The sequence below is a fragment of the Melozone crissalis genome, unplaced genomic scaffold (assembly GCF_028551555.1).
Source record: "Melozone crissalis strain CALT ecotype California unplaced genomic scaffold, PUWL_Pcris_2 ptg000042l_1, whole genome shotgun sequence".
Taxonomy (NCBI): domain Eukaryota; kingdom Metazoa; phylum Chordata; class Aves; order Passeriformes; family Passerellidae; genus Melozone; species Melozone crissalis.
In genome coordinates, this window is record NW_026535820.1 from 3,596,666 (window position 1) to 3,612,062 (window position 15,397).

General features: G+C 38.3%; 1 protein-coding gene across 4 annotated transcripts in view; it reads left to right on the forward strand.

Annotated features, from left to right (window-relative positions):
- NCOA2 (nuclear receptor coactivator 2) overlaps positions 1-15,397 on the forward strand; it is a 189,056-nt gene that overhangs the window by 98,919 nt on the left and 74,740 nt on the right. For all 4 annotated transcript variants that reach the window (XM_054284633.1, XM_054284634.1, XM_054284635.1 and 1 more), the window contains one exon: positions 14,902-15,003. In XM_054284633.1, the coding sequence (XP_054140608.1) occupies positions 14,921-15,003 (83 nt within the window). In that variant the 5' untranslated portion in view covers positions 14,902-14,920. The remainder of the gene's footprint in view (positions 1-14,901; positions 15,004-15,397) is intronic.

The following is a 15,397-nucleotide window of genomic DNA, read 5'->3' on the forward strand; positions in this document are numbered from 1 at the left end:
AGCCTGAGAGTGTCTTTTTCATTGCAGTAATTACTATTCAATATTCAGTAATTTATATGCACATGAAGAAAGTACAAAGTATGTCAGAGTGAGACATTTTTGCAGTAAAGCCTTCTCTTTCTGACCAAGAGCTTGAGTAGACAAAACACACTGAAATATTGGTGGTAGTTATATAACTTTTCTCTATTCTCTAATCTTAATAGTTTTCTTTACAAGTACATGCTCATGTAAACAGAATGACATTCAGTTAATCTTCAGACCTCATATTTATCTCATGGTTATGCATGATGATGTCATTAAATATCTCAGCAGTATTTACCTTTCTTTTAACCTTGGGAGGACAGCATTTAATATTGCAGATTAATTAACTAATAATACCCCCCTCAAAAAGGTTATTGGTAGTTACTTGTAGTAAAGTGAAGACAGTATGCTGTCCTCCCTCCTTGGGAAGTTATTGCAGGCTTGTTGACTTTATTTTCCTCTCGTATACAGCATTAAGCCCAGCGTTTCTCCTTAAATCACAGCAGTCATACTAATCCTAGAGCACAAAAAAAGAAGCTAAAATTAAGTGTTTGGATTTGTATAGGAGTGCTGGTTGTCATTTCTTTAGAAATTTGTATCCAAAGTTAAGGGCAGGGTTGAGAGGATGCATATGATCAGTCATTACTGCAGTGCACTGGCAGTTTGCTAAAAGTGTATTTTCCCAGATTCATACTGAAATAGTGGTGGTGACTATCATGCTTAGAATCAGTTTAATAATTAACTAAATACATACAGGAAATGCCTTAGTTTATTTTATTTAGAACTTTGAAAAACTCGTGCTACTTTGAGATAGGAGGGAGAAAGGAAAATATTATTGTTTTTCAAATTAATGTAGTTGGTGTTTGAAGAGACTTTATTTCATACTGTGAGGGCAGAGCCAGAAACGTAAACAAGTTTGCGCTATTTATTTGCTTGTTCTCTTTTGTCTCAGTTTGATTATTTTAATTGCAGTGTGGTAACATTTTGATACAGAGGCCTGGGGCAGGCGGTGCCGTGGAGCGGAGGCTCGAGAGCTTGTCACGTTCACGGCACCAAATGTCGAAGCCACAAGAACAATGAAACTTCCTCTCTGCTTCTTGTGTTTTCTTCCTTTATTTCATTACAGAAGATCTAACAAGATAGTGGGGGCTGAGTAGTGCTTTCTGATATGTTGGCACTTATGTTTTGTAGAAAAATAAATTTTTGCTGCTTGTACAGTCATTTTGATTTCCCTGGTGCCTTTTAGGATGTATTAAGGGGGGGAAATTGGAACAAAATCAACCTTTTGTGTAGACTGTGTTTTTCAGGTGGCTCTGTGTTCTCACAAACTCAAGTTGGGATGTTTTCTTTCATAAGTGGTTTCTTACAGAATTATTGTATCTAGCATATATAAAACTATCTTTGACCAGAGTAATTTTGTTTGTCCACTTTTCAAAATTGTGTATACTTCTGTAGTCAACAGGGTTACACTGGTAATGTTCAAAACGTGTGGCTCTCTTTTTTTTTCTTTTCCCCATTTTGTTGTTATCTCTGTAAGGGGAATTTCTCATGCAAGGAAGGAGGGAAGGTGACTGCATTGCAAAATGTACCAATATTGTAAGGAAAAACCCCCCTTGGCAGGTGTGAACTAGAGGTGTACTTTGAAATGTTTGGGTTTTTTTCACTCCAGAGTTCTTAGAACAATTTTTAATAATAAGTGTCATTGGGAAGTCAACTGTCTGGTTAGATTTTATAATGACATTTTATTTATTTATTCATTTAGGCTGGTCATAGAAAAGAATGAGGGAAGGTGTGAAAACAACCTTGATTCTCAGAATCTACTTTATTAAGTAGAATAAGTTTGTTAGCACATTAATACATAATAGCCCCATAATTGTAGCAAGAAAGCTGAGTTAAGGCCTGAGGACTGGATCTACAAGCCAAGCTGTTGGAGCTGAGTAAATGAGAAGGGTGTTTGTAAGTTGATAATCACTGTACTTGTGAGGAAATCCTGATGGAGTCATTTTACTGCCTGCATTCCTCCTTAGCTTCTCTTGCTGCTTATGTTCATCCGTGGCAGGCCTAGAAGGATGCCTGAATTGGACTAAAAGCTATGATTGGCAGGTCAAGCTTTGGTCTCTGGAGGTGAGGTGTGGGATGTGAAAGCCTGGTGTTTCAGAAGTGGCTGGTCTCAGTACCCATGAGCGAGGCTGTTCCCTGCGTGGCTGCCCTGATGGCTGGACATGCACTGTGGGGCCCTGGGGAGGGCTGGCTGGGTGGTGAGCATACAGAGCATGGGGATCTGTGCAGGAATTGGGCAAAAATTGTGAATGAAGACTCAAGCCAAAGGTTTATAATAAATGCATTTCATTTGCAGTGTGTGTTGTACCTGAATATCCTCTTTGCTGCTCCTATTTAATTTTCTCCTATGCACGCTGTCCCTAAACAAACTTCATCAGGATGCTATACTGCTGTGATTTTCCATTCCTGATAGCATAGGCTGTTGTGATTGAGCAACACAAGATCCTCATGAAGAAACTTCTGTTAGAACTGCTTGGAATAAAATTATTTTTGGTCCTTTTCCTGAAGTTTTGCCAGGTATTCAGTCCAAGTAGTTATAAATGTGTGTTATTTTTTGCTTTGAGGCTATTGCAGACTTCTGGTCAGCTCCTTCTATGAATGTAGTGGGTGTTCCTCTCTTTAGTGATTATATTCCATTACAATCCAAAATTAAAAATACTTGGAGTAGACATTGATTCTTTCTTAGCACTTGTGATTCTTTACCAGAAACTGTTTCATTATTAACACAAAAATTAATTCCACTTTGTTTTTACTAAGAGAATAAAATGGCTCATAATTAGCATTCAGCTTTAATAGTAGAATAACCTTGTTTTCTTTGGGCCACAGGATACAAGCATTGCCTTTTCAGGCCCATGGAGTGATTTATGACCTACAAAAGAGAGAAATTACAGTTTGGTATTCTTGTTATAGTAGACTAGGAGGGGAATCAAAGCTTCAGTGAAGTCAGTGATAAAATTCTGATTTATTTCTGTTGAGTCATAGCATCCCCATAGCACTGTTCTGTTTTTTTACATTGCCATTTCTGCTTTGGGGAGCTTATAGAGAGCTGTTGTAAAGCTTGTAGGGTGTTGCCTGTAAGCATTGTGGAGGCCAAAGGTATATATGGATTTAAGATGGAATTAGGCATCACTGAAGATAGGTTCAGAGGAAGGAGGAGGCACAGCTGTGCTGCAGCTAAGCTTGTACCACTGATTGTCAGAGACAGAGAGCAGGTATGGAGGAAGGATCATCTACAGCTGCCTTGTACCTTCTTCCAAGATACCTGCTGTTAGCTTCCATGACAGACTAGTCACAAACTAAAAGTTTCTTTTGCTTGACTCATATAGCCATTTCTATGAATATTTTATTTGGTCACAGCCTGGATTCATATATATGTGTGTGTGTGTATACACATATAGACACACATGACTGCAAAGCTGGTGTTCATCAGATTTTATCTCTTGGTACTTAACTACGTAAAGCAACAACTTTTTTATGAGTTTTTTGCTTTTAAGTGCTTTAAAATGACAATTATACTTTCATCCTCTTCTGTTATTGCTGGTTGCATTTTTTTACTAAAGCAAATAAAATTAAGACAGACATGAAATTTGAAGTTGTTAGTAACTGTTATTCGTGTTCACAGACCAGTTTTTGAGCTAATGGATGTATTAAAAACATCAAGTTAATCATACTTTGTAAGTGTTGGCAAGACATTCATGTGTGGCTCTGACATAATTTGGTGGCTTTAATTTTTGTTCTTAGTAACAATGTGTGTAGTTAGCACTCATGTTAGCTTTGCCAAAAGCCTAATGTCCATCTAGTATATATTTATTTTAAGTACAAAACTACTACTACCTCCCAACATTCTGCATGCTGGGAGGTGATACAAATATAATCATTCATGCATATAGCTGTATCTTCTCAAAAAGCATGTATTAAATTTGTCACTCCTCAAACTTTAATAAGAAAAATGCTTTTTCTACTTCCCAGCTCTTCCACTGCTGCTCCAGTGTAAATGGATGACACTGGCATGCATAGCAGTATCAGCAGGAAGCACCTGCTGGGGGAATCTACCTGTTCATACAAATAGGGGATGGGAGCAGAGGCCAAGCTCTCCATCTGGTCTCTCCCATAACATCCGGAACCACATCCTTGCCACAAGGCAGGCACCCTCTGAGACCAGGGCCCAGCAGGCCATCATAGGCTGAGGAGAGCACTGAGTTTTCCAGGACAGGCACTCTAAATGCATTTTAGAGGCAGAGAGGATGGGTAAACTGTACTGGGCACTGTACTGAACAGGATAATTTGGTACACAATTTAAAGGAGTGGTGCAGCATTCTGAACTTCTGGGAGCACAAAGGACATCAAAGTGGAGTCCAATTCACCTCACAGACAGCTGTTAAAGTTACCATGACTGTGACCATTTGTGGAGCTAGGTGCTACCGTTTGTTTAACTTGAATATAAGTATGTTTGACTTCAGACTGTTGTTAACTTGCAACCTTCAGGAGCAAAGCAGCTTGAATTCTTAATTTGAAAATTTATTATTATACACTGTTAAATGAAATGTATGCTTATGAAAGCATCTCAGTATTATGGAAGGAAGTGTGTGGAGTATGTATCTTGTACATATGCATGCAGTGGGTTATTCTTTCACCATGATAACAATATTAAAATGTATCGAAATATTATAGATAATGTTTAGGTATGCTTTCTGCAGCTCAAAGTTTTAATCCAAAACTTGGCATTCTAAATAATGGCCTGAAATTTCAACATGCCTCCTAGTAATGGGTGGTTAAGTAGAAAAGAAACATAAACCCTCCAGGTGCTGTAGGTATGTGAAAATTAAAAACATGAGTTCAATTTTTGGTGAGGCACCAGAGAAGACACATAGAGTTGGAGTTATTGAAGTGCAACAAAAGTTCCAGTAAGATGATGTGATTTCAGTATCTACCTACTCTGGGGCTGAAGGAACATTGTTTTAATGCCCAGGTTGGAGATATGAAAGGTGGCGTGCAACATAAGCATCTTCTGCTGAAGCCTGGGTTACACATCACATTGCACCTGAGTGTGCAGACATGCTAAGCTGGTCTGAGTGACCAGGAGGACCAACACCTCTCTAGCTGTGTGAAGTAATTGAAATTCAGATTGATAAATGAAGGAACTTAAATTCAGATATGATAGGTTTTATATGTGTGTGTGTAGGTCCTGTAACTCTACGTGTTACTTGCCGTATGCACCTTGTGTGGAAACACAGTGTTTCTATCTGGCTTGCCCTCTACTTTTTGCTTTTTACCTGTACAGAACCATGTTTCCTGAGCTTTTTATCAATGGAATGTATTTTATCTGATGTAAACAAACTGGTGTTTGACAGGCAGTTAACTGGAGTGAAATCCTAATGTAGGCAAGCCCACATTACAGAGATGTGTAAATGCCTTTGTTTATGTGATTGGTCATATTCATATTTTTCTCATTGCTAAGATAGGCATCTTGATAATCTCACCAAACTGTATAAGCTTTCTGGTGTTGTAAGTAATGTGTACATTTGTGTCAGTTATGAGATTAGAAAATGTTCATGGATTTGAGTTTTTCCACGTGTCTTACGCTTGTGAGAGTTGCTCCATTTTTCCTCTCTCTTGAGTTTGATTTTCTCCTTGCTCTTTGGTGGTTTCTGGAGAGGAAGTTGGTGTGAGAATTTAAGTGGACAAATAACAGTTTGGAAACTGAGATTGGCAGAGAAGATTCAGTAGGAGTCAAAATATGCTTAACTCACTGTTCCAGAAGTAACATCAACTGGAAATGAAAGCTGTTTAAATACAAAGGTTCCCATAATATTATCCTTTTCTGTGTTGTTAGATTTGCTTCATTTATCAGCTATGCTATTCAGAAAGTTTTATTTTAAATCACAGTAGATGCAAATAATAGGCTTTAAAATCAGTCTCATAAATTCTTAATAATTGTGAACTACAAGAGAAAAACTTAAATAAACAATTTATGTGGGAATTTGGACTCCTTTTCCAGGGAAAATGCTTGCAGGCTTAGAATTTTTTGCAGCAAAAGTTTAATACTTATTAAATGCATCGTACAAGGCTAAATTGATTTAGAATAACTTTTGGTTTGGTTTGGTTTTTTAACTTAGCTTCCTACCTAATACAAACAAAAGGATGTAAGAGTGACTGATATATGTATTAATATATTCTGGCCTTGTAGTTTGTTATTTAATTTGGTGTTTAAAAGGAACTTCTAGTGATATTAATCTGCATTTATTTTGTCCCTGAGTATTAAGAATCACAAACAATTCTTGATAACTAGAGAAATAGAATCCCAGATCTGAAATTACAATACAAAGTCTTGAAGGTTTTTTCAGTAGTAACACCTGTCTCCTCTTTGATGATGTTTTGATGCAAACAGATCTTTTCCTCTTTAAAAGTAGTAATCAAGCAAACCTGTTGTATATTAAGGAAAAAAAGAAAAAGGTACTTCCTTCTAATATTTTTTCCCTGTTGTTTTATTAGAGCCTGGTTTTGCTATTCCTGGGCATATTAGAGGTGCTGACGTAGCCTAATCCATAAGCAGCTGAGTGAGTGGCTCTGTTAAGAGCCTTAGCCTATGGGAATACAGAAGGTAGGAGCCAGCCTACAGAGCTGGGGTCAGTCTGGAGGGGTTTTGGCAAAGTCTCAAGCAGAACTCGGGGATTCTTAAACCTGTGGGTTTGAGTAGCTGAGAAAAACCTCTTTCTCCATCAAGATGTAGGTGGATTTTACAGAAAAGTGGTATTAAATCCCAGTCTGTAACACTGAACATTAATGTTAGCCATTTATTTGATTGTTACAGCATGTGTTAAAGAGCTGCTGCCGCCCATTTGCAGCCTAATGTGTTTATTAGGCGATCTTCCCAGTGGCATCTTGAAGTGTCTGTCAGGTAAAAAATTCATGAGCATTATTGGCTTTCAGGCTGCAAATGGAATATGTCGTCTTGTTGCTGTCTAATACACCACTCTAAAGCCATTACACAGGAGTGAGGGAAAAGATTGAGGAAGGAGCCTTCAGCTTAAAAATGTGAGTAGTAGGTGTTGGAGCCAGTTTGCAGTTTTTATATGCATAGACTCAATGGCATTTCCAAGTAAATTATGTTTCTTTTCTTAGTTCTAGTTTGCGGAGTTGAAGAATAGAGTTTGCTAAATACTGCCATAAATCTTGTTTTAATGTTACCTGTAATAGACTGTCTTTAAAATAGAAAGAATAGAAAAGATAGAAGAGGCTACAGGTGCATGTCAGATTTTAGTACAAATCCTTTAAAGGTGACTAGAGTCTCTCATCTCGCTGCTATCACCTTCCTTGTAGAAACTCTGCTTTCCCTTTAGCTTTATCCTATGTGAGTGTTGTGGGGTGGCAAAGGTTTTAGACAGGTGTATATGTAGTAAAGGTGGTGGTGCTGTTTTGAGAAAGAAGCATACCTTTAAATAAATTAGTTTATGTTTTTAATCTAAAGTTACCATCACCAACCACGGTATTGCACATCTTGTTTATTTTGGCAGATTGGCATTGTTTTGTTTGGGGTTCCAGGTGTGAACCCCAAACACCACCCCAGTGATGAAGGACAGGAATACCTAAGTTGGTTGTAGAGAATGTGGCTTACTTATACCAGGGATTCAGGAGGATGGTTTAATATATCTCTTAACTTCCTTTTCTGTCGCACTTCTTATTAGTAGATCTCTTGCTTAAATCTTATTTTACCAGACAATGCAGTCTTTTTTTCCTTGTGTTTCCCTGGATTTTCACCTCTTGTTTTTATAATTCACTTTCAAACCTGTATTCACATCTGTGTGGATTTGTGGGAGCTCCTGTGCCGAGCGAGGTTGCGTGCGAAAAGGCCGAGCTTTGCCAGTGCAGTGCAGCACATGGGATGGGCAGGCTACATTCCCTGCCTGGGACTCTGACAGGTGCCATGGGCTGGGAGGTAAAAGTTCCTCCTGAGCTGCTGTGCCTGACCAAGGAGAGGTTGGCTTCAGGCTCCAGTGCCCCCTCCCCCTCTGATCTAGTATCTTATCCTGCCTCTGACAGCGATTTCCTTTGGAGGCCTGGGAAAGTGGCTAGCAAGCGTTGCCTTTGCTGAAAAGGTTGCAGATTGCAGTATGTATCAATATTCAGTGTTTTCCAGTTCTGAAATGAAGCCAGTGAAAAAAGAGTTCATAAGCAGGAAAAAATGCAAAGAATCAGAATTTGCATGTGACTTCCAACTTTCCTCTGGCTTCTACCAGAATTAATGTTACACAGAGTACTTTTCTAATTTTGAAACTGCGATAGAAGGCTTTCTAGTCATGGCAACTTCACAGGAAAAAAGGATGAACTTTAATGGCTGTATGTTTGAGTAAACAACCACAGAATTATAAGCTGGTTTTTTTCAAATTAGCTGTTAGAGAAAATTTTTTGCCAAACTTCTCACTGACTTGCAGTATAGTTTTGGTCACTAAACAGTATTTCTGTTTGTTACTCAGTAAACCACTGACTGTAGTTAATCTTTTTTATATGTATCAATTATATGTTCACTAGTTTCATCAGTTGGTGGGCTGGAGGGGTGGTAGTACAGTACTGCTACCTGATTGTCCACTATATGGTGCTTTACCTTTTGTTTGCTACTATTCAGGTTGAAATAGCAGCTTTGAAGGTGTAATCCTCACTTATTCTTTAACTGCATTTGTTAGGCTTATAATAAATCTGACAGTTTAACAGGCCTTGTTTGGAAGATGGCCTGCTCTGATAAGAGATAAAATGCACATTATCTTCTTCTGCATTGACTCTGGATGATTAACTGAATTCACTGGTGCTGAGGATCAGTGTTGGAAGGCTTGCTCCACATGCCATCTTCCTTCGTGACATTTGAGGAGTTGAGGAGATGTAAAAATTCACACAAGTGATTTGTGCTAGATATTTTCCTGTCTCCCACTTCACGGTGCCTCTGCTTTTCTTTCCCATTTGAAAGATGGATGTTTACTATTGCTTTATAATTAGGTTAAGCCTCTCTGTGTACTCCAACTTTAGCAGTTGCTGGTGGAGGATGTAAAGGAGGATGTGCTGTCATGACGAGAGCAGAGACTATTGTTTTATTACTGATAACAACAAAAACAAAACAAAAGAAACAAACAGAAAAGAAAAAATAAAAGAAAAAAGAATTTAAGCAAATTTCAGGCTCTGTTGTTTCAGTCTCCCACATCTGGTAGAAACAAGTTAGTTGTCAATTAATGTGGTTACTAATATGTACTATCCTAAAGTTTTTAAATTTAATTTTTCAGTATTTGTGATTTAAATTTAACAGTTGGAATGATTAGCCAGTGGGGTTTTTTTTGGCAAGTATTTTGCATGCTTTGACCTCTGGTAATGAAATGGAAAGAGGGAAAATGCACTTCTGGTCTTAAATATAAATAGGAAAAAAGTATTAAGTTACCTGATATGTCCTGTTGGTATGGGTCATCAGTGGGAGAGTAAAATTAGTTCTTTGGATATTTTTAGTAATAATATATCTGATTGTCTAATTATCTCCTTCCTTGTAGGAAAATGCTACAGTGAGTGTATTTATATTTCCATGGCTCTATTGCTCATTTATGCCCAGTGGAATTAAAGCTTGAGTAGCATCTTAGTCAGCATTAGAAGTTCAGTTCTTACTTATTGTTGTAGTTTTGGTGTTTTGTTGGGATAGGACACATGGAAAAAAAACATAATGTAGAGTAGAAAAATCTGGTACCACCACTGAAGGCAAAATACCAATTCCACAGTGGGATATTATGTTTGTATTTTGGAGTGCAATACAGCTCTCAAACAACTTACACAATAAAAAAGGGAGTGCCTGGTCTTGCATGACAATTCATCCTGCGAGACATGCATTCAAATTTAACTTTGTAAGACAATTGCTTTTAAAATAAAACTTATTTAGTTCAGAATCTGACATATCATGATGAATTTTTTTTCATTATCAAGCATTTCTTTATCTCTCTCTCCTCAAAGTAGTGATTGCTGCTGGTTTTGTTTTAACTAGTTCCCAATTTGGTTAATCATTTTTCTATACCTTGGTAAATAACCCTTACCAACATTTTCTTGATTTTTGTATTTTTATATCGTAGAGCTGATATTATATTTCCACTACATCTAAAGCATCGGATGGATTGAATGGTTTAATTTCTTTATCTTTCTTCTTTCTGAAAATTCCTGTAGAGATATATAAAAAGATCAGTGGAGCAGGATAAATGCGGCTTTTTAATCTTAAGGTAGTTCCCTTAAGGGGAAGTTTACTGGAGTAAAACTTTGAGTCTCTAACTTGTCATTCTACTCATAGTGTCTTTAGTTTTGAATTGTCATGTTTCCTGGAAAAATTTAGACTTCAAATGTGGGACTTCTGTTTTTTGAGCTGAGAAGTTCTATGAGTAGCTCAGGAACCTAGGAATATCTAAAAGTTCATTAAAAATTCTTAAGTTCTCCTGTTAAAATATTGAACAGGATCCATGTTATGAATGTTTGTGTAGTATAAAACTGCTGGTAATAGTTAATAACCAAGACATTTTGATACAGATAAACTAATATTTATTGAGGAAATTAAGGCAGAAACCAAAAAGTATCATATGCAATTTAGCTGCTTCAACCCACAGATGTTTATTTCTCTGTCTAAAATTCATCTATCAGCTCAATAAAAATTTATGACATTTTCTGTTTCTTGCTCGGAAGTTTCAAGTTTCCCAGGACCCTGCCCCTTGGTACTATATGTGCCCAGTAGGACTTTCTTAAGAAAAATGTGTTTTTAGCTTCTTGGTTGTGCCGCATTCAATTTGTAGAAGTACCCAAAACTTCTCAAGTTCATCATCTAGTGGTATGCATTGGTCTTGATTGCGAATTAGCTCATGGAAAAATATGTGAAACAGCTGCTTTCTTTTCAAAAGACATGAGGAAACTGGATGAGTGCTTGCCTCTTTGACTCATTAAGAGTCATTGCTGAGAAGAGGGAGATGGAGCTTTGCTACCCTCCTCAGCCTAAGGGAGTTAAATAAACCTCAATCCCTGTGTCTCCAAACAGTGCTTGAACTGCTTACTGCTGAGTTTAGTGGTATGGACCACACCCCTAAAGACTCTGCACTGCAAGGGTTAATCAGCCTTGCCCTCTTTGCTTCATGAACATCCAGCTATGGCAGGCAGGTGGCCTAGCACCCAGGAGGCTGTCCTGCATGCTGGAAATACAGGCATGGCAGCTTGTCCTGCATGCTGGAAATACAGGCATGGCAGCTCTCTTCAGAGAAGAGGAAACTCCATCTCCATCGCCCAGGTTCTGACTGTTTCAGTTGGTAAAATAGTGTTACAGAAGAGTCCATCCACACCTTCTAAAAGTTGATTCTTCCTCATTTCTGCAAACTAGGGAATAGATTTTAGTTTCTGAATTCCAGAAGAATCCCTGACCTCTTAGCTATCCCAGTCAGACCCTAAATACCTAGGGAGACAAGGGGTTTGAGGCACATCCTTTTGTTTTTAGTACTGTGTGCTAGGTACGGATGAGTGACTTTCATTTTAGCCTTTGAGATTTTTTAGATTGCTTCAGTATCATCTGTCTAGCTCTCCACTTTCCAGAACACCCATCTCTGGATTTTAAATTCTGCTTCAATATCATCTGTCTAGCTCTCCACTTTTCAGAACACCTATCCCTGGATTTTAAATTCTGCTCCGCAGCACAGTTACCTACAATACAAGAAAATGGCCTATAAAAATCTTTGAGGTATTGAACAGGATTTTTAATTAAGACATAAAGGAGAACAGAAAGCAAACATGGTAGTAGATGGTAGATTTCCAGAAATAAATTATGATGAATGAGAAAGACATGGGTAACTCATTCTAAGAATAAACTGATAATGCCGCTGAGAAAAAAGATGTAATAGCCTGTAAGTGCAAACAAAATAAATACATATATTGTTTGTTTAGTACTATTTGCTTTGATTGAAAAGGAGAGAAGAAGGTGCTAGTTTTGTCATTATGATACTGCTTTTGTTCCCCTTAATACAGAAGAATAAAGTTTAAAGTTGGTAGTGGGAGATGGGTTTTAATATGTCCTCCAAAGGCTGATAGTGGACCTAGTGGGATTCCTACGGAACAGCATTAGTGTGAATGCAGGAAGAATTGATTTATACATTGGTAGAGCTACTGGTGAAACTTTGGTTCCCACAAAAATAAAACTTCCTTATCTGAAGTCTGGTGGAGTAGGTAGGAGAGCTGTTAGTAACAGTTTCTGTATGCTTTCTTGAGGAGGATGGTGTCCACCATAAATGCTTACCTCCTTACTGCTTGGCAGGGAAGGGGAGTGAGAAGATGACAGTTGAGGGTTTGACAGTATTTGTGAATTGTTATTCTTGCTTTTCTCAAGAAAAATGGCTGATTTACATTTCTCAGGTATTACTTGGGAAGCATAAGAAATGATGGGATTCCCCAGCCTAATTGTTGCTCTGAACTTTAGAAGATCAACTCACCATCTGAGTCTGGATCAGAGATCAGATCTTGGGAATGTACAGCTTTCATCATGCTGATGATTTTTTCTCACCTTGGTCAGTGAAAAATTTAGTCATAGAAACAGAGCTGCAAGGACAGTTCCAGCTCTCCACTGACAAAGCTTCTGTTTAAATATTGTCAGTTTCCTTAATAGTATCTTGCACCTTCCTTGGAGCTGTTATTTGTGACACTTTTGAAATTGCATAGTTTCAAGGAAGCGCTTAGCTCCTCATCTGTGAATGTATATTGCTACTCCTGTGCTTGGATAAATTCGGATGTGTGTGTGTCTGCTGGGGCTGGGAGTCAGTGAGGACAGACAGCTGTAGGGGAGCAGCTGGGCTCAGGGTCAGGGTGTCAGACCATGCTGGACACTGCAGTTGATGTCTCGTGCTCCGCAGGGCACTGGGGGTTCAGCAGCCAGGACAGAATGGTGGAGCTTGGGGTGGTGCATCTTCCCTTGGAGAGTTGTGTCTGCTCTGCCACAGAACCTTCTGGCTCAGCTTACAGTGGGATCTTCTCAAAATAATAGCAGTGTGTATGTAGTTATGCATATGTATGTATAGACTCAGTAGAGAAAAAGATAATCCAAGTGTCTTTCAAATACAATCTGGTACCGTTCATGTCAAAGACCAGATGGAAGGTATATGTTTCAGGCATGATACAGTCTTTCTCATGAAACTTGAACAGTATCTAGAAGAAAGGAAATGACTCCACTCTCTGCTCAAACTGGTTAAAAAAATACTGAGATCAGCTCAGTTGGTGAGAGCGTGGGGTTAGTAACACCAAGGATGTGGGTTTGGTCCCAGTATGGGCCATTCACTTAAGAGTTGGACTCAGTGATCCATGTGGGTCCCTTCCAACTCAGAATATTCTGTGAAAAAATGCTTTCAGTAAAAAGGAATTTTTATTTTCTTTTAATTTAGGGAAATATTAGGTGGTGGTCAGTTCTGAATCTAGGATGGCTCCATCTCATTGTTTGCTTGCTCAGGTTTCAGTGAGTAGCCTTTCTCAGCATCACGTGCTCACACCTTAGTCTTTGGGCTGTTTCTGCCAATATATGAAGTATCTTCACTCAGTTGGCTCATTGAGAAAACCAAGATTTCCAATGTGAACATCTGATTACCACCACACAGGCTGGCAGCTAGATTTTGGAAAATGTCAAAAAGAAAAAGGGAAAAGGGACTCTGTCTTTAACCCCCAGCAATTCCCTTATTAGGTTCAGTGCATGGCTGACCAGACCACCAGAGGGAAAGGAGCAGGTGGGACAGAAATGAAGAGCTTGAAGGAGGTGGTGAACTCCCTTGTTTTGATACCTGATTTCCACTTTATGCCAAAATGAAATGGTCATACAATTACAGGCTCCAGCTCTTATTTTAGTATGGTATGAATCACCATTTGGACACACTCACCTTCTTTAGGCTCCTCATGCTTATTTTTCTGCTAATCCCAAACACTACAGGAGCTCTCTGAAATGTCTAGCAGCACCTCTCTGCCATCATCCTCACAAAACTGGCAGCAACTAGGCAGATGCTGAGCTGGGACTGCTCCATCTTCTATGAATTTTTGATCGTTTACATCATCCCCCTATGTCCTTTGGTGATTTCTGCCTCCAGAATATTGGTTCTTGTTGAGAAATGTGTAATCTGAGTTTCATGTGCTTCTACACAGCATAGGGAAACCAACAGCTGGGAGCAGGGCAGGATTTCCACAGGCTGTTTGTTGCACAAATTACAAGCTTTTGTTATTTTACTACATTAGCTTGACAAGTTATTCTCCTTATGAGGTAGATTATATGTACAAAATATTTATCAGTTCCTCAGCAATTTCTAGTGCTGGCAGATGTTCTGTTTCTACAGCTTTGTACTTTTGCAGGCATTATCTTCTGATTTTTAACTAAAGCTGCATGTGCTACCTTTTCACGTAGCTGGGACACGTTTTATTTCATGTATTTCAGTTCTGTTGTGTTTTTCTTGTTGTATGGCACTATGGCGTTTACTTTGTCTTTCAGCATTCAACCTTGCAAATTTGCCACGAAAATTCAGCAACTCAGGCACAAAATATACTTATCAGTTCTTATGTAACTGGTAACAATCAGATTATAATGCTTTACTTGCTCACCACAAATTTTCTTCTCAAGGAGTTCTGTGTAGCATTTTGTTGGGTCATAAACACAGTATTTTTATTGGTGCCTTTCAAGCAAGCTCTATTTTGAATGATAGATTGGCCAAGTAAAATCTTAGTTGAGCATGGAATGAGAAACTTGTAAATACCAGCTGAGAACTCCATACTTTTCCACCATAACCCTTTCTTGCACTTTCTTCCTTTTAGTTGCTGATATGTGTTCAAGATGAGTGGGATGGGAGAAAATACCTCTGACCCATCCAGAGCAGAGTCGAGAAAGCGCAAGGATCCCGATCAAGTTGGACCCAGGTAAGACCATTTATTTCTGGAAATATTAAGAGAATGGGTTGAAAAAATGTTACATGTGCTTCTGTTTTTCAGTTAGAAGATGACAAACAACATTCTTGCAAAGAGAAGTCAGTGCCAAACTACTTTATTGCAGTAATTCTGTGTTGTTGAGGGTTTGGGGTGGGGATGAGAACTATTCTCTTTTATTGATGTTTGTTTGTTTATTTTTGAATCCAATTTTGTTCCAAAATGCAGAATTTTGGTGACAATTTAGGAGAGATGTAAAAATGGTTTTTGACATTTACTGCAAGAAGTCTTCAGTCACTCATTTTATCAATCTGAGATATTTTTTACCACCTCTGTTGTACATTATAATCTAGGTCTTGAAAAATATTTTCCAGCTTTACAGCTACCA